The 19,498-nt window shown below is 41.3% G+C and overlaps 1 protein-coding gene and 1 long non-coding RNA gene across 5 annotated transcripts; both read left to right on the forward strand.

Moving 5' to 3' along the window:
- The first annotated feature begins 2,911 nt into the window (after positions 1–2,911).
- On the forward strand, positions 2,912–4,806 carry LOC141798422 (uncharacterized). Its single transcript, XR_012599155.1, has 3 exons — positions 2,912–3,161; positions 4,427–4,495; positions 4,737–4,806. It is a non-coding gene; the product is annotated as an uncharacterized LOC141798422 (long non-coding RNA).
- A 5,254-nt stretch (positions 4,807–10,060) lies between these two features.
- LOC141798421 (tapasin-related protein-like) lies at positions 10,061–18,877 on the forward strand. 4 transcript variants are annotated; one of them, XM_074680353.1, is made up of 9 exons: positions 10,062–10,488; positions 10,733–10,884; positions 13,472–13,642; positions 13,710–13,985; positions 15,880–16,209; positions 16,481–16,828; positions 16,913–17,005; positions 17,171–17,187; positions 17,341–18,877. In XM_074680353.1, the coding sequence occupies exons 2-9, from the start codon at positions 10,839–10,841 to the stop codon at positions 17,353–17,355; spliced, it is 1,296 nt and encodes a 431-aa protein (XP_074536454.1). In that variant the 5' UTR covers positions 10,062–10,488; positions 10,733–10,838; the 3' UTR covers positions 17,356–18,877. The 4 variants fall into 4 exon arrangements, with proteins under 4 accessions (XP_074536457.1, XP_074536454.1, XP_074536456.1 ...); XM_074680355.1 differs by having other exon boundaries at positions 10,062–10,402; XM_074680354.1 differs by having other exon boundaries at positions 10,063–10,470.
- Positions 18,878–19,498: the final 621 nt, after the last annotated feature.

A 19,498-nucleotide genomic window follows, 5' to 3' on the forward strand; every position in this document is an offset into this window, starting at 1 on the left:
GGTTTCCACGGAGACCAGCTCGTTAAAGGCAGCAGGTGCAGGTGCACAACTTTGCCCTTGTTACTGTAATCTTCTGAAGATTTTGTGGCAAAGCAAGAGTCCGAATCTCCTGTCACCTTGCCAAAACCGTGAGGGCTAGAATAAAAATGAACACACCGTAGGAATCCTGAGACCCAGAGGAAGCTGTCCGTCTAAATTTCATGCATGAAGGTCAAGAAACGAACCCACGAGAGCGATAGATAGATGAGGGAAAATTTACTGATATCTGAGAAAACCCCTCAGGAATTAACATGGAGGTATATGGGGATTTTTTTGAACTTCTCATGACAGTTGGCCATTTTGTGAAAAAGTGCTCCATCCTTTTGCTTTAAAAACCACTTTGTCAGAAGCAGGACAAGCCCTCCTCCATTTTGACATATAATATGCCTATGTGGCGCGAACATTGTGACCAAAAGAGCAGTTTACCCAGAAATTTTTCATGTCTTGTTTCCCCCTCTCCGTGCTCTGTTGTTTGAATCTCCCACTCTGAGCCAAAACATTCCGTCCAATACACACCAATGTTAAACGGCTCGAAGAGCTGAAATGCATCATGACCTTTGAAGGGTCATTGTGAAGAAACTATGAATGCTAGGAAACATTTGAAACCCACTGAATGAAGCCAAAAGGTAGCTTAATATTTTGAAGTTTGAATGGAGTTTGTAGCTGAATGTATGACTGAATGAGAAGGGTTTGAAGCAGGCTGAAAAAATGTCCTGAAAGGAGAAAATTTTGAAAATTCCTCATTCATCTCTATGAGACCAAAAAACGCACAAATTCTGAAATATCTCGAAAAGTATAAGTGAAAAGTTTCTGAAGAGTCATAGCCCCCTTGTCCCAACTGAAACACACGTTTTGAAGTTTGAACGGTGAAAATCGGTTGAAGTTTGTCGGAGTTTTAGCGGTCCAAAAAAGCGGGCGGAAGAATGAAGAAGAAGAAGAAGAAGAAGAAATTTTTTTGTCACAGAAGAACATATGCTGTGAATGCATTGCTGCATTCACAGCAATGATTCTTACCATGTACCGTGAGATCCTCATCAGATGCAGATACAGACGGCCGACAAGGTAATTAATGCCTGTTATATGATAGGCCATATAAAACGATGTGTTTTTGACGTGAGGAGTCAGGGAAGAGCTCTGCTTTTTAGATGAGTATATAAGGGTAGTTTAGGATGTTGGAGTGCACAGCTGTCCTGCATCACAAACAAAACTCCACGGGAGCCCTCTAATGTCAAACTCACCGAGTTCGCCTGACAGTTGCATCGCACCAGAGTGCGACTGCTTTCACACCACAGCTGGTGCACACCAGAGTGCGGCCAGAGCCGAACCAAGATCACCTCCTCTGGCCGCACCAGTTTGGTGCGCACCAGAGACCGATTTTGGTTTTACACCAACCCAAACGGGACCGAATATAGGTCGATCTAAATTTGGGTCGACCTAACACTGTAGGTGTGAAAACACCCTTAAATAAATAATGTCTTTAACACTCATACTTTGAAAATTACTCTGAGTGTTAAATAGCAACTATTCTTGTTAAATTAGCTCTATATAAATATATATATATTTAAAAAGGGTTTTGTTTTCCTTCCATAAACCATATGCTTGAAAGGTGGGTGGTAAGCCACTTTGGCTTTATTTTCACATTAAATGTTATTGTTATGGCTCAAAGGAACAGTTCTCTCGTTCAGGGCTTGCTGTTCTCACTGTTAAGTTCTCCTGAGCGACCACAAGTTTTCAACTTAAGCATTTCATCGCTTTTAGGTCTAAGCTTTCAGATATTTGTCTTGATTGTTCTTCTGTTTTTATTTCTTTTCATATTTTGCCCCTATGTCTTTGTCTATTATCTCTTTAAATGCGAGAGGTTTGAGAAACAATGTCAAACGTAAAGCCTTATTCATGTTTTGCAAACAGTTCAGCACAGATTTTTGTTTTATACAAGAGTCCCACTCAAATGAACAAAACAAGTCTTTCTGGAGGTCGCAGTGGGGTGGTGACTTCTGGATGTCCCATGGTACAGAGCGTGCAGCTGGTGTTTGTATTTTGAAAAGCAAATTTAATGGTAAAATCCTGATCTCTGACTGTGATAAAGATGGTCATTATATTTTTCTAACACTTGAAGCGGCACACTCCACTTTTATTTTAGTTAATGTGCATAGATTCAACAAAGAAACAGAGAATAATCTTTATTTTGACAGGTTGGAAGAGCGCTTATTGCATTGGCTGTCCAAATATCCAAGTTCTTCTATAATTTTAGGTGGAGACTTTAATGCTGTGTCTGATAATTGCATAGATAGGTGGCCTTCAAAGAATTTAGATTCCTCTAACTTGAAAGTAAGAATGTTTGCACAAAAATTTAATTTAACTGATTCTTGGAGAGACTCTCATTCAGCTCAAATGACATACACTTGGTGCAATAAGGCACAAACCAGTCATTCACGCATTGATTATTGGCTTATCTCAAAAGAGCTGAAAGAAGTTAAAACAGATATTTGTCCGACACCTCTTTCAGATCACAAAACCATTTATATAACTGTTCCTTTGTCACCCTCCTCTGGTACTATGCAGTCGTACTGGAATCTCAACAGCACTATTCTTGAGCATAATGAAGTAGTTACTAAAGTTAAATCATTTGATAAGGCTTCATTGGAGCAAAGCTGTAGCTGAAAATATGTTTTGTAACAACTGGGAGCTCTTGAAATATGAATTTGGTAAATTTTTTTCCAAAGTATAGCATTGATTTGGCAAAGAGAAGGAGGGCTAAAGAGCTTGAAGAAATAAGTAAGATTGCATTTTTCACCTCTAATCCAGCAGAGGCTCTCAGTGAGTCTGATAGGGCAGAAATGATTGACTTGCAGCAGAGATTAGATGAGATTTATAAACGAAAGGCTGAGGGAGCATTTGTTCGGTCTCGTACAAAGTGGCTTGAAGAAGGAGAGCAGAACTCAGCATATTTTTCCAGACTTGAGAAAATGAAGCGCAGCTGTGGCTTGAAAAAAGCATACAGATGCACTGGAGACGCCGATACTTTTTTTTTTTTTTTTATCCCCGAGGAGAAATTCAGAAATAATGATTCTTACCATGTACCGTGAGATCCTCATCAGATGCAGATACAGACGACCGACAAGGTAATTAATGCCTGTTATATGATAGGCCATGTGTTTTCGACGTGAGGAGTCAGGGGAGAGCTTTGCTTTTTGGATGAGTATATAAGGGTAGGTAAGGATGTTGGAGTGCACAGCTGTCCTGCATCACAAACAAAACTCCACGGGAGCCCTCTAATGTCAAACTCACCGAGTTCGCCTGACAGTTGCATCGCACCAGAGTGCGGCTGCTTTCACACCACAGCTGGTGCGCACCAGAGTGCGGCCAGAGCCGAACCGAGATCACCTCCTCTGGCCGCACCAGTTTGGTGCGCACCAGAGACCGATTTTGGTTTCACACCAACCCAAACGGGACCAAATATAGGTCGATCTAAATTTGGGTCGACCTAACACTGTAGGTGTGAAAACACCCTAAGTGTCGGCCATGATAAGTGCTGTTAAAATTCTCCAAAAGTTAAGGCAAGGAGGGTCGTGCTTCCTTTAATATCTCCTTTAGCTTCGGAAACACTGGACCATCCTTTTCAAAAGGAAAGGAGAAGAAAACGCCCCATAATGCCTTGCGGCACCTGACATGCATAAATACGGCTCCTGCCGAAAGTTTACGGGAACTTACAATGTAGTAAGGGAAAGATCTGAAAATTTGGGAACTAAATCGTTACCAAGAAATTTCTTCACCAATGTGTTTCTAAAGGTGTCTAATATCATGTACTAAAAGTTTGAAATTCAACTCCTGTGGGAAACCTCTCAAAAAACTTCTCAAAGTTGGGGTACTGATAACCAATTTTCAAAAATTCAAAAGTGCTTAAATTGGACTTTAGTAACTTGTAAAGGCTCAAACAAGTGGTTTTGTCATTATTCTGAGTTGATTGCTATCATTTATTTTTCACCACAACCATTCCTTAGTGGAAAAAATGACACACCCACCTTTGCATTTACATATAAAGTTGCATTTATTTCAATTAGTTGCACAATAATTAGAGCAAATACTTATCCATGCTCTGAAATGCTTTACACTGATAACCCGAAAGTTCTTTCTAAGCAAACAATTTGAGTACAGACCACTTGAATATATTAGTTTTGATAAGTTTTGTAGCACAACTTAAACAATATGAGTGTATTTGTAGGGTTTGAGATAGTTATTGAATGCACTTATTTTTATTAGTTGAAAAAACTTAGACTTTTAAGTTTTAGATCAGGCTGCAGTCCTGGCCTGCGTTGATTGGCTGAAAATTCAAGACAGGTCTGGGCTTGTCTGTCAGAGGATACCGACTCCATTTTCTTTTTCACAGACAGGAGAGATCTTACTCAAGCATTTTTTCACAAGTTTGTCGTCGAGTAAGAAAGATACTACGAATGAGGTGAGCTATTTTTCTTTCATTAACTATTAGAAACTGCTTAAACTTTCTTGTCTGTAACATTTATATTCAAATGTGCAGAAATTTGAGATTTATTTATGTGAGCACTCCAGTTTAGTTTTAGAGTAGTTCTCTGCAGGTGTTTCCTTTAGTTATCTTTATGACGTTTGCTTGGAGTTCAACCGGGTTGTTGAAAGAAACCTCAAAGAAGAATTCTTCCATGTCCTCGATGGTCTGTGCCCAGGTCTGATGGAGTTCTTCAAGAGAAAGACAGGCCGGATTGGCAAGCAGTTAGCTGACCTGCTACAACAGACAATGGTGGGTTGATAGTTTTTTTCTTTTTTTTGGTAAATTATATGAATGGTGAGTTCATTTATATTACAGAAACGTGTTTTTTCTACATTTAAATCTGTGACATGTCTTTGCAGAGCACTGAGCCAACAGCTGTCCAATGCCTTGCCCTGAGAGGACTTCCAATCATTCTTGGGGATGATGCATCTTTGTTCTTTAGGAGCAGTTCGGTGAGTACCGTTTTTTCGATCAGTGTTGTTGTTCTCAATTTTTTGTTCATTGGGGTTGATGTTCATAATAACAATAACCATATATACAGATGTTTCATATACATTGTCTGTCATAGATTCATTTCTGTATGAATTATGCATCACAGTGGTGTTGCACAATTGGGAAAAAAAATAAAGGGACAAAAAAAAATCATTTTTACAACACCTACATAAACTTACCTAAGACACACTGAATTATAATTAGACTTGACTTCATTGTCCCAGGCGGACAGAGAAAGAGAAAGACAAAAAATAAAGAAAACACATCAAGACAGAGACACATCACACATTAGTGTCTACAAAGAGGCAATGAGTGAGGGGACCAGGCTTCTGTCTACATGGACTTTGTTATGTGTGCTACTTGAGAGGGCCACACAGCTGATTGTACTCAGATTGCTGCTAACCTTATTTTCCTCATCTTGTCTTGTTTCTCTCACCATGTAGGATATTGAGGCTTTGGATACAGCAGTGGGAATCCTCTGCTTTGAGGCTTTTTTCTTGATGTGTCATGACACAATTGGTTTTCATTGCCAACTTTGGTCCTGACTGGATATTGAGGCTGCTGTTCTACTGTTGAAGCTCTTCTGTTGATAACATTGCTCTTCAATAAAGTAAATGAAAGGTTCTGCACTATGTTGTCATTGACAAAACATTTTAATTTGAATTTTCTAAATATTGTTATTTTAAACCAGTCATATTTTCTTAATTAACTAGGATTTTAAGTGTATTGCACTCACATTACTGAGTTTTGACTATTTAACTTTTAAGTAGATTCCACAGTGTTTCTCTATTGCTGATTACTTAAACAATTTAAGTATACATAACTCTAAGATTTTATATTCTGCATGTTCTACATTTAATTAGGCTGTACTTAAAGAAAATGATTTTTGAAAAGTCAATAACTCAAAAAAAGTGAGGCAATCACTTGACACAAATGTTTTAAGTACAATCAACTTATTTGGGTTTTCAGTGTAGGTGTCGATGTCTAAATCATCAAAACCATCCTGAATGGCATTCTTTCAGATAATGCCTTTACAGACTCCACAAGCTAAGATTCACTTGACGCCTTCATGGAGCTGCATCACCGGTAACTGCAAGAAGAATTGCAATTGCAGCTTGTAAACTGGAGTAGCTCTTCAGGAGCTATGGGGTCTAGAGTTGGAACTGGCCCATAACCATAAACACCTGGGGCTCTAATTTCATAGACCAAGCGCAAGCGCAGGTGCACCTGCCCTGTGCTGGCCTTCGCTGTGTGGACAAGTTTCCTGCAGTGCCAAGAGAGGCGCAGTCAAGGCGCAGAGGAGCGCAGAGGAACGCAGAGCTGCACGTCCACGCCTCCCTCCGCGCAAATGGCAGAGAGGGAGGAGAAAAGCCTGAGTGGGTTTAACACAGCCGAGCGCTGTTTTCATCAAATGAGCGCCTCTCCTCGCCTTTAAATGTGCTGCGGCGGAGGCGCAGCGTCTGATTGGTCTGACTAATCCGAGACGCAGCGGAAAGTGTGCTGGAAAGACCTGGTAGTGGAGACGGTCAGAGCCGCTGTCCCTGCAGCAGGGGAATGGACAACGGGGCACATCGGAGGACACGAAGCGCGTCACCGTGTGAGCTAGCTCCCAGGACAGATTTAATCCGTTCCTTTGTCATTAATAGAAGTACAAAAATAAGAGACAGTTACACAGCTGGCTTCGAATCTGCAAATCTGCCAAAGAAAGCACTTCAGGTTTGTTTCAGACCTTTTAGTATACCAATATTTCATTATGATGTGTTGTTATCATTGTTATTTTTATTATTATTATTATTATTATTACCTGTCAAACAGAGTTGTTTTCCCATGGCCAGCGATAGCAGAAACTGTATCACACCCAGTGAAGGCATGAGAAAAGATCATTGTCTCTGTTTTTCAGAGAGAGTCTTCGCTGCAGCTTTGTGCTGACTCTTTCTCTGCCTTTGATGCTTTAGCTGACTTCTTCGTGACCTCGACAAACTTGTTGTACAAATTATTTTGACACTTATGTTAGGGATGTCCCGATATTACATTTTCACTTCCGATACGATACCGATACAGCAGCATTGAGTATTGGCCTATACTGATATTAATCTGATACAATATCAGCATTAAACATATATACTTTTATTAATTATTCTGTAGTATGTCTGTCATTTTAGAAAAGGCTTGATTAAGTGATATAATTCAAAGAAAGAACATTAGTCAGCAACAGTAGGTATGAGGAAAAACTGACCCATTTATTATTAACCAATGGGTAACAGAAACTGCTTATATTGGAGATTTTAGATGCTTTCCAATACGATACCGATACTTGTTTTTTTGCTGATATCGGACCGATATCCAATATCAATATCGGATTGGGACACCTCTACTTTTTGTGGTACCTAAGTCTTCCTTCTTGGTCATACCCCTGCATAAGCTCCAAAATCCTAGCATTTCCAACTGCTTCTACATGTTTCAAAAAAGTAAAGTAGCCTTAAGGAGTTCCTTGTATTAGCCTCTCAGCTGGTGTATCTGGGCCTTCACAGATGAAACAATTAAGCAGAGCTGGAGTAACCTCCTCATCCATAGTACTGCAATTATAGCCTAATCTTAGACTATCATAGCATGCAAAGTAAAATGAAAATATAGATTTAATATTTTGTAATATCAATATGTCTCAGTAACACCAAATATCACTGAAAACATCAAAATATAACTCAAACATGAAACACATTCTTACAAAATATATATGAAACTCGAATAAATAATAGAATGTACACGTTACATATATGAAGATAAGGAAACAAACAACATCACTTACTTCTAAGGAACGCATTAAAAACATGCTATCGGATGTTAAAGCAGTAGATTTGTCTGTCCATGATCAACATGGAAAAAGGACCAAAATGACTTCTGGTGCTAATGTTAACTTGAATGTCAACCAACTACAGCAATCACCTTTAAACAGAAACTAGGCCTATTTACCATTTTAAAAAAAAATGCTGTTTTTTAATTTAAGTGTACCCTGCAGGGTATGCAGCGTGTGTGTGGGGGTTATTGGGAGTTTTTTTCACTAGGGAGTTGCATTGCTGAAAAATAATTGTTTGCAATCAGCTCAGAATCATGAAAAATCCCTAGTTTGAGCCTTCACAAGTTACTTAAGTCCAATTTAAGCACTTTTGAATTTTTGAAAATCGGTTATCAGTACCCCAACTTTGAGAAGTTTTTTGAGAGGTTTCCCACGGGAGTTGAACTTCAAACTTTTAGTACATGTTATAAGACACCTTTAGAAACACATTGGTGAAGAAATTTCTTGGTAACGATTTAGTTCCCAGATTTGTCAAATATCGGATAAAATCCCCTATAATGGAGAAGAGACGGAAATTATGTGAGTACCGTTGCTTTTCTAACATTTACCGTCATGTGTCTGCCTGAATGTGTTTATTGTGTTCACGATGTATGACTGTCAAAATAAGTAATAACCCAAAACGTTTGGTTGCAATTCTCAATCAATCTTTATTTATATAGCGCCAAATCATAACAAATGTTATTTCAAGACACTTTACAAAAACATTTACAGGTCTAGACCCGTAAATGTTAATAAAATTTTATTAGCAGAATTCTGAACTAAAACAATGAATCACTAGTGATAGAAGTAATAATGTTTATTAAAATATATGAAAGAAGGACAAATGAGGACTTTTACAATACTCCAAATATAATAAATTCAAACAATGTTTATAATGATATATGTGAATGAAACAGGGGGTATAGTGTTTCTGACAGTCTGCTGTATTATCCAAGACAGTCCTCTTGTGTTATCAGGCTTCAGATTGTTAACATTTATAGATGCTCTCACAAACCTCACAGCTGTGAGCAGGAAACACACACTGTATGACCAAAGACAAAACACCATCACAGGTAAATCCTCTGATCATGGATTGTTAATGTTAACCGGTGAAGACACGAAACGACCCTGTGAGATAAGGCAGAGGACAAATGCGCTTCTCATAGTTAATTTTCGGAACATTGTAGTTCGTCGTGGCTTACCTACGTCACAAGTAATTGTCGCCACATAAATATGACACCAAAATGAAAGTGCAGTCGATTTCCTCTTTGGCCGCAGTTCTTCTTTCCTCTCATCTTTTCCCCTCCTTCCCTTGACCCTGTGACGTTTTTTTTTTATTGGGGTTAAGGTAAAGTGGAATGGAAAGGACTTAGGAAGGACTATTCAGATTCACCCAATCAGAGCCCTCTAAAGAGACGGCTTTAGAGGGCTCTGCACGGGCGTTTTTCAAGCCGCCCCCTACACACTCCCCCTCCATGATGGAGAGCAATCCGTCACAGGGTGCGTCTCAATGCGTTAACTTCGTGCTTCCTCCGTCCTATCTCCTCCAGGACATCGGAAGTACTTTCCAAGTCGCCATTTTGAAGACTGTCCCAAAGCGATAATTGCGCTCAGAGGAGAGAGGAGAGAGGAGAGAGGATGGAGGAGACTGATTGGAGGAGCGATGATCAAGGAGACACGAGAGCTGGCTTTGCGGAAGTCTTTCACTGAATGACACGCCCCCATATGGAATATCACTCTCTGATTGGACGCTGCAGCAGCTCAGACTTTACATGAAACTTAACAAACACAACTGAGTTTAATGAAAGAAAAGACAAGCTGCAAACAGGCACCGAGGATTGTTCAGAAACTGTTGATAAATCTGGTAGTTAAGTGTTCGCTGTGAGTTTAAAGCACAAAACACTGAACATAAATAATTCATAAATAATCTCACAATGACACATTTTACCGGAAAAATGATCCATACGAGCTTAAACAGCACACAGAATAAACAGAGAGCAGGTTTTCTTCATGGTAACGTGTGTGTTCAACAGGTCAAAGAAACAGACAAATCTCTGTTACTGTTTCTGTTTGATCAGAGTTATTACTGCCCACATGCTCAGACGCACAAACAGCTGTTAGAGCTGACTGACAGATGATCCAGGGGTGATCAGCTGATGCCGTCATCACTGAAAAACGTCGCTTCATGTGACGCTCCGAAGGAGAGGAGGTCCCATTGCTCTAAAAACGAATCTCCTCCGTTCCTCTCTCCTCTCTTCGTTTCTTCGCGTCTCTCCCATGCATCTCTGGTGGAGGGACTAATGGAGCTTTGAGACGCACCCATAGCCCACTACCCCTCCCCGCGGATCTGTTTGGGATGGCTCTTAATGTGGCGGACCCTCCGCGAGGACGCTCAAAAGAAGGGGTAGTGGGTAGGAATAGGGGGCGGTTTGAAAAAGGTCCAATGACTTCGTTTCACCACCGGAAGCTGTCATGTATATCCCCGTCTTCACACAGCGCCACCCATGGACTTAAACGTAACTACACGTTTGCAACCCGACGTAAACACGGAATTTCAACCAGGCTTAACTATTTTAACTTCGTGGTAAAGTTTGGCTGTATGGTAAAACATCGACATTGAGTTTTATGTCCGCCCACTTTGTTGTGAGATGAATATAACGTACAGTCTTGTGCTTCGGACGTTGTGAATATACTCAGCATGTTGAAGCCAGTGACGTGTGTTTGTTTTTGTGTGTGTGTCTGTGTGTGTGTGGTAACAACTCATTGTATCATTCGTGTAGCAAAGTCTGAAAATGATTAGTGGGTGAAACTCTATCTGTCTGACTTATGACCTGACGGTTATGCAGGGCGGTTTTTATTTACACGAAGTGAAAGTGAAAGGATTTCTCAAACCGTCAGCAGCTCAATGTGGACTCGCTGCTCGATCAAAAGGTGTAGAAACTCCACTTTTCCATGGATCTACTTTCAAAGTTACTCTTTCTCCTGTATTTGCTTTCAGGTAAGTTATCGTTATTCGCTTTACAGACATTTTTATACATACTGTATATGTTGAAGTGCCTTTACCTATAGTGGTGGGGGAATTGTCCGGATGCCCTTAAAATTGTAGCTACATATATTTAAAATATTATCCTAAAATATTTGTGGAAGAATCAGTATTTGTGTTTCAAAAGATGTGGCTGCATTACACAGATGGTATAAGGAAAAAGCCAAAATACTATTTAATGTGTGATTGATATAAGCTGAATAACTACTCAGTTTTGTGCTTAGAACAGCTTCACTGAAGGAGAGGCTCAAGTTTACCTATGAACTGATGACAGGGTGGTGTCTCAGAGCTTATCTCTGAGTGTCTGTTCTCAGGTGGGTCTGATTCTGATTAAATCACATTTCCATTTACAGTTGTGGCTCAAAATTTTGGGAATGGCACTTACTTTGATTTTCACTAAGGTCAAGCAAATTGCCAGTTACAAATTGCCGCCACAGGAAATGAAGTAGCAAACTATGTGAAGAACCTTAATCTGTGCCATTCTCATCTTGGCCACGACTGTACAAATATATATATATATATATATATATATATATATATATATATATATATATATATATATATATATATATATATATATATATGTATATATATTTGAGTCAAAATGAAAATGAAATGGAAATATGGACTCCTTGGCTGTACTTTATGTTCAACAGCAGCTGGTGGTGTGTATGTGCCAGACAGCAATCAACCCAACAAGTACTACAGAAGAAGAAGATGCAACCCCCAACTGAATCATTAGGATTAGTTCAGGATGATTCGTTCACCAAATTGTTCGGTACTCTCCTCAGCTCTGCCTCTGAATCAGAAGTGAGTCAGCTGGAACATGGATGCAATGTGCTGTTCTGTTAGTGATCATGCTGAGAATGGCAAAAAACAAGCCGATGAGCTGATAATCTTATGGGATAAAGTTACAGTTTACAGACTGGAAGCTGCTGACACAATCATTTCCCCGACTGTGCTGTCAATTCTCAACACTGTTGGAGTTAAAGTCAAGAAAATAACAGAGAATGTGTTTAAAGTCAAGAAAATAACAGATAATGTGTTCAAACCTAAAGAGAAAAAAGGTTACTCATCACATGATCAGATGAACATTTAGTGGTCCTGTCATTAGCACAAGTAGAGCTCTGATCCTGGCTGACATACCCCCCTCCAGCCTTTCACTCTGTTGAGGCTCATCTTGAATTACTGTTTAATTCTCTTAATTCTTGATTTACGCTTTCAAACAGACCTTGATAATAGATAATCCACCACAGGTTTTCAATGGGGCTTATGCCTGGGGATTGATTGACCTCTAAGACCTGGATCCTGTGCTCCCGCAGTTCTCCTAGTCCAGGATGTGGTGAAGGGCTTTCTTATTTTGTTGAAACATCCAGTTTGGACCTTGTTGGAACAAAGCATGTGCAGAAGAGAGCTTGTGGGTCTGGAGAATGGTTCAGAACCTGTTAGAGTTTGAGAAGTCATCACAGACAGTGAGTGGACCAACAGCAGCAGCTCTCATGGATCTCCAAACCCTGATCCTGCCTCCACCATGCTGACTGTAGGTCCTGTACCTGCTGGAGGCAATGCTTGACCTGGTCTTCTGCGTCCCTTCACATTAGCAAGAGGAAGATTAAGCTGGAAACTGGACTCATCTGACCCCAGAGTCTTCTCCCTGTTCCTGGGGGTCCAGGTCTTGTGTGCTTGGGGCTAAACCTCTGTATCCTCATGTATCAGATTGTTCTTGACACCTTAAACCATGATGGGAAGTGGGCCATGTACAGTGCAGGGGGAACACTGGACCCGGTGTCATTCAGAAGTTTTCCCTGCACATGTGGATCAGCAAGAGGTCATTTCTTGCTGAAGAAACCCTTGACACCCAGATCTTAATTTTTCTTCCAAGCTGTTGGTTGGTCTGTGTTTCTGCAGAGTGTTTCCTGGCTGAGAATCTATATCTCACATGTAGACATGTTTCCTGGGTTAGCTTCCTTGCTGTAGACATTTTAGTCTCTGAGGAACTTTCAACTTTCGCTTTCTGCTCTACAAAGGAAGCTTTCATAAATTCATTGTACAACTACACAATTACAATAAAGGCATTCCATTCAAATGTGCCAGCTTTATACTGACACCAAGCACGGCAATGCAAAACCTGTCTTTTTTTAAAAAAAGCACCACCTTCATTAGTGGATCACTGGTACCAAAATGACCCAATGGGGCGTATCCATGGAGACTGCCGGGTGTGGTAGAGGCCTGTTCTTGAAATCTGATTGGCCACTCCAGGTGCAACTCCTAAATCCAATCCAAGCTATGATTGGGTGTTTGGCCTGTGAGAGGCCAGACTTGTGTTAAAAGCAATACTGCAGCATATATCCATGTTTTGACCCATCTGTGTATTTTGATGACCAAAAGTAAACCAAACTGCACTAACCTGTCTAAAATTAAAGAGCCCTCCTGAACTTTACTGTACTCAACCAGATAAACAGATAAACTATAATAAACAATACTCACAGGATTGTGGTAAATGTATTAAGTCAGTCATTTTGTGGATGTATTCGTCTCCTAGGTGTGCTCTCCCAGGTGTCATGGCTGCCCTGCCAGTTCATTGATGAACATGTGTTTTTGAATAACGACAACCACACTGAGACAAAGCTGATTCACAGAGAGGCTCTGGTGCAGTTTGGTCAGAAAGGAGACGCTCCTCTCAACCCTGATGGCATCACTTTCCTGGTCACAGGTGAGACATGCAGCCTGAAGGTGAACCAGGCCTGGTGGATTTCTCTGACTTTTTCCTTGTTCTCCAGGATCCAAGCTGGACCTGCGGCGCTACATTGGGGAGGTGGAAGCAGAGCAGATAGAGTGTGAGATTCGTCGTCACAGCACTCAGGGAATCCATGTACGCTGGCCGGTTCAGGCAGCCAATGAGTACAGTCGCTGGTACACCTGTAACCTCAAACACCTGAAGGACCTGTTTGCTGTCACCAGCTTCCTCAGGCAGGCATCTGACAAGGCACCATCTGGAGACGAGGACTACCGCAGCTGGCCCACCATCCACGACAGAGAGACCCTCACTACAACAGGTACCATCAGTGAAGTCCTTTGGTGAATGTCAGTGTCAGGAAAATTCTCCCTGTGCCCTGACTCACAGGCGGCGGCAGAAATGATCACAGAGATCAGAGTAGTCTGTTCAAAGAACTTTTACTTGCAAGGAGTGAGCAGCTTACAACAAAGGCAACTTCCCTCTCACTGAAGATCAGGATCTTCAGTTTACATCTTTATAGCCACTTGGTGTCCACCCATATGCAAATACATTTCACACTACAACAGACATGTTTACTTATGACATCATGTGTAATAAAAGAGTCTTTGTCGCTCTCAAGAGTAAATGCAAAGAGGTGTGAAGGTCATCTCCTCCGGCCACTCATCGTCTGGGGGGAAGACTCTCCTCACGATGAAAGTTGAAGCGTTCACACAAAGTTCATATAGATTTATGCACAGCTCTTCCTGCGGGACAACACGACGAAGGGGGGACCATTCCTCCAAGTGAAGGTTGACCTCCTGAACGCAATCAGTGAACTTGTAAATTCTCATGTTGGTACGGTGCCATTCAGTGAACATAAAATCTTTCTGTGCTCATAATATGTAATGGATGACTGTGTGCTCCTCGTGAACTAAACATGTGATAATCAATACATAAGATTGTTAGTTAACATAATGATAATATAATCAACATGATGATAATATATAAAGCATAATGGTAATATATTCATAAAATTTTCCAACAGTCAGACCTGGGCCCGTAATCAAAAAGCTTCTCAGAGTCCCCTCAGAGAGCTCCTAACTTAGCCTAAAAATTCCTAGCAAGGAGTCTTAGCTTAAGAGTGATCCAGGAAGCTTTTGAGAGCAACTCTGAGCAAAGAGGAGATAGGTGTGGTTGACCCCATTACTAGGTATGATGCAGTCTCCTAAAAGCTGTGATTGGTTGGGACAAAAAGGGAAAAAGATGAGGAGGGAAAAAGGTTCTGTGCTCCTAATAATGAATGGACAGTAAAACCAACAGATCACATAACTCATGCTGATTAAACTCAGCTAAATTAAATTAATGGTGACACAGCTTTAGAATGTTTGAACGTACCTCATTCACACACCGATTACATTGATTTGCTTATTGATACGTTTACTGCTGGTCATGTTACTACTCAGTGTGTTTGAGTTTAATGATGGACTCAGACTCAGCTGTCAGCACTTCTTATGATTGCTGGCATCCTTATAAAAAGAGGTTTGATTTGTTAGAACGACCAACACAACAAAAAAAATTGATGATAAAAGAACTAGACAGAGGAGCCTGCTGTTGACTCAGCTCATGGAGGAGAATAAAAGAGTACTGAGAGGGAACTTGGGTCCCGGGATCACAGCACAGGGGAAGAGGCAGACTTGGTAGCGCATCACCCAACACTTTAATGCGTCGTTCCCTCTCCTCGTGTGCACATTGTGCTCTGAGACGCGCCGATACGTGCTTCAATCCAAATGAAAGCGGAGGTTACAGCACAAAGTGATGTTGTATTTAAACAGTTTTGCAAATACCGATACCTTAAAATAAGGCTAGTATCACTGGTACTTGCCCATCCCTAGTGTTAAAACAAAATAACCGACCATATTAATGAAAGGAGTGCACTGTGGAGGGTACTTGTTCCATTATGGCTTTTTTCTTTCTATCAAATCAGTTTTCACTGGAACAAAATACACCAGCCTACATTGCTAACAGAGCTCCGATGTGATGGTGTTCATGAACTAAACTAAAGAGTAACAGTATCTAACCCTTGGTTTCCTTGGTATCCCCTTTTGAGTTTAAGTGTCTCTGTCTTTTCTCTTTCCATAGTGGCCATGGTCATTAAAACCTGGTCTCTGTCTTTTCCCTTTTCATAGTGGCCATGGTCATTGAAACCTGGTCTCTATCTTTTTCTCTTTCCGTAGTGGCCATGGTCATTAAAACCTTATCTCCGTCAGTGAAAGCAGGCCTGGGATCTGAGCAGAAGCTCCACTGTCAGTTTGCTGTGGACCACAGAGGGCCCGACGTCACCGTGGAGTGGCACTTCCAGCTTCGAGGTGAGAGACACAAACTGTTCAGCCACAGCAGCCGCACAGGACGGACTGAGGGTGGCGGGGTGAAGGTGAAGAGTCTAACAGGCGGGGACGCTTCCTACAGCATCCCCTTCACTAAGATGAACAATGAAGGGAGATACATCTGCTCCGTGTCTGTGAACCCGCTGTTCAGCAGTTTGGATGTGAATCTGCACATCGAAGGTGAGATTTGCTGCCCTAAGTGGGCACTTAATCCTAATCTGTACCTTAAATTCTCTGATGAGGTCTGGATCATTTGCATGTTCTTGGCCGACAGGTGTTAAATGCCTGTTAATTGGGAAATAGACTGACTTTGCATGTAGCTGAAACCCAAACCTTGTAGTCTTACACTTGGTCCATATGTCTGCCCCAGTTGGTTGTACACCACCTGTCCTCACAAAGCAGATTCCTAAGAGAGTTTGATGACCCAGGTTGCCTCCTCTCTTCTCCTCAGAGGCTCCTCGTGTCTCTCTGAATGTCGGTCCTGCTCTCTCTCTGCTGGAGGGGGAGGAGCAGAAGGTGGTCTGTGAGGCAGACAGTTACTACCCTCTGGATGTGGGCATAGTTTGGTTTGATCAGGACCCGTCTGCAACGGGTCAGAGGGTGGGTGGACCTCTTCCAAAGGTTCTCCAGAACATTCTGCTCTCCAGCCACAAACACAACGTGGATAAGACCTACACGCTGTCAGCTTTCTTCTACCTCAAGGCATCGCTAAGGGACTCAGGAAGACAATTTACCTGCAGCGTGTCCCACCAGTCTCTCAGAGTGCCCATCAGGAAGAGCTTCATCCTGACTGTTGAAGGTGAGAGTGACCTGCAGTACTGAGAGCAACCACAGGAGGGCAGCAGAGGAGCATAACTACCATCTGTCTGTTTTCTGTGCTCAGAGCCGACCAGCTGGATGTTCTACCTCGCTGTTGGCTTCGTTTTGGTGTCGTTGCTGATCATCCTATTGATGTTGCTGTCCCACCTGCGCTCCGGTGAGTGTGCAGGACATTACTTTGTACCTGATGTCTGTAAATATCCCTCAGTTTGTGCACCTATGTTTATGAAATCTGAGTTTCAGACATCTAGGTCAGAGGAAGCATCAGCAGATTACAGTGAAATAACTCATGCTGATTTCTGTTTACCTTTTTTCTTTACAGCAAAAAGATCAGACCAGGTAAGACCATTGGAAAAGCACAACGGTCAGATGTCAATCCAGCATTATCATCAGAGTGTCAACCAATTTTTAATGTGTTTCTGTGTGTGTGTGTGTGTGTGTGTGTGTGTGTCTGTGTGTCTGTGTGTCTGTGTCTGTGTCTGTGTGGAGTAGAAGAAACCATACTGAGCAGACTAACTTGAAGACAGACGAAGACTTTGGGTTTCTGTGAAACCTGATTGTTTGGTTTTGACGTCAGTGCTCATGCTGAACACCTGATATTCAGAGACCAGTGCCCATTTCTAGGACTAAGCTTGTGCATTTTGGGTTTTATTTGACATTTACATCAATCCTCCTCCATAATCTCTGAGGCATTAAGATGAATAACAGAGGGACTGAAGAGCCTGATGCTCAGGTTTCAGTGAAGATTTGTTAAATCAAACATCAGAAGGTTAAGCACTGGAAATACATTTTAAATAGAAATAAGCCAAAGAAATTATCGTTAATCAACTAGAGGGTGCTCTCTGCTCAGGCCGAGGACCCTAATAATTATTCATCCCTTACAAATGGCCCAGCTTTTGGGACAATGATGCCCATCAGTGTCACTTCTCCCTCAATGACCAACCAAAATCAAGAAGGGGCAGGACTTAAGTTTCTGTCCAAAGTTTTTTTTTTTTGCTGACTTTAAAGCAAATAATGAGAGTATAGAGCCTCTTAAAACTCATAGCAGTCACTACCCCAGTTATGGGCTTCTAGAAACATTAAGAGCTGGTAAGGAGCGCTCAGTAGTAAGAGTCAGAAAAACAATGTTTGTGGACACAGACCCTTAAATGAGTAGAACACCAGAAATCTCTGGTTGAATGTCCCTGCAGAGGTTTAGATCTGTGGAAGTGCTGTGGAGTGTTTCATTCATGGGCCAGTGTTTCCTTTGTACCATGAGTGAGCAGGGTGATGCTAAAAGACACATAAGGGACAACACCACACACCTTCCTGCACACTCTGTCTGCATTCCTCCACTGAGCTGTAGATGACACTCTTGAGAAGAAGACTGCTGCAAAAATCAAAAATGCACAGAAGACTTTAGACAATGCATGATGAAAAAACAATGAAAAGTTGTTTAAAGGATTGTTTTGTTTGTGTGAAATGAAAAAATGAAGATTAGTGTGAATATCTGAATCGCTGAGTGAGTGGTCAATGGAATAAAGAGCAGCTGCTGTGAGCCAATGAGAGAACATCATTAATCAGGTTGTTGCTATGAAACCTTTGGATGTTAATAACAAAAAGTGTGTCTCTGGTAAAGTCATCAGATAAGTATTTAAATGATTAAATAGGAAAATGATAATTATTAAATGATGATGAAAAACACAATCAGAGATAAAATCCATCAAAGTGTTTGTTTTCCAGGGGACATGTGATTCACTTTCAGATAAATCAGATTTGTTAGAGCTGTGCTTTGGTCCAAGGTTTATAGTTTCCAGGAAACCCCTCTGAGTGTCTTCATGTCCAGTAAAAACTTTTGAAATTTTAAGCTTTGTGCATGATGCATGCAGATTTCCAAGATTCTGATGTAGTTTCCTTAACATCTTTGTTTTTTAGTCTGAAACGTTTTAAATCAGTCAGCAAAAAGTGAAGATTGTGACAGACTTCAGATTCATCTGTAAACTTGATCTGACGTTCTGATGTCCTGGGGTGTGATTCTAATGTGTCTAAATAAAATGTGCTCTTCAAGAGTGTCACTGTCTGAATGTTGCTTCCTCTGCACACACCACTCAAATCAAAGCGTCTCTTTAAACTTCAAACCAACCTTTTTAAAACCCTGCTTTCGTAGAACTCTCTGCTGAAACACACTCTCCTGCTTATAAGCACAGTACAGCTCAGAGCTCCAGTGTGTCAGCCACCAGCTCTGAGGAGAATGTCCACAGGCAGAAAGCCCTGAACATGTTGGTCTGACCGCAGGCTTTCACAGGGAGACTCATACCAGATGTGTGGCAGTGTGTGCTGAGAATGCCTTTAGAATGGTGTGTGTGTGTGTGTGTGTGTGTGTGTGTGTGTGTGTGTGTGTGTGTGTGTGTGTGTGTGTGTGTGTGTGTGTGTGTGTGTGTGTGTGTGTGTGTGTGTGTGTGTGTGTGTGTGTGTGTGTGTGTGTGTGTCCTGAAGTTCATAGAAGACATACAGAGACATACTAACAGAGTCCATCAGCACTTCATCCAAGGCACAGAGGGCTAAAGAGAGAGATGACTGAAAGAAGGGCTCAGTCCACACAGTAAGATGGGTGGACATGAAGTCAGGCCTCTCTTGAAGGTAGGGTCTGCACAAGTTTTCGTTGCTTGTT

This window comes from Halichoeres trimaculatus, unplaced genomic scaffold (assembly GCF_033239565.1).
Source record: "Halichoeres trimaculatus isolate MK-OKI-2021-1 unplaced genomic scaffold, fHalTri1.1 fHalTri1_scaffold_9, whole genome shotgun sequence".
NCBI lineage: Eukaryota > Metazoa > Chordata > Actinopteri > Labriformes > Labridae > Halichoeres > Halichoeres trimaculatus.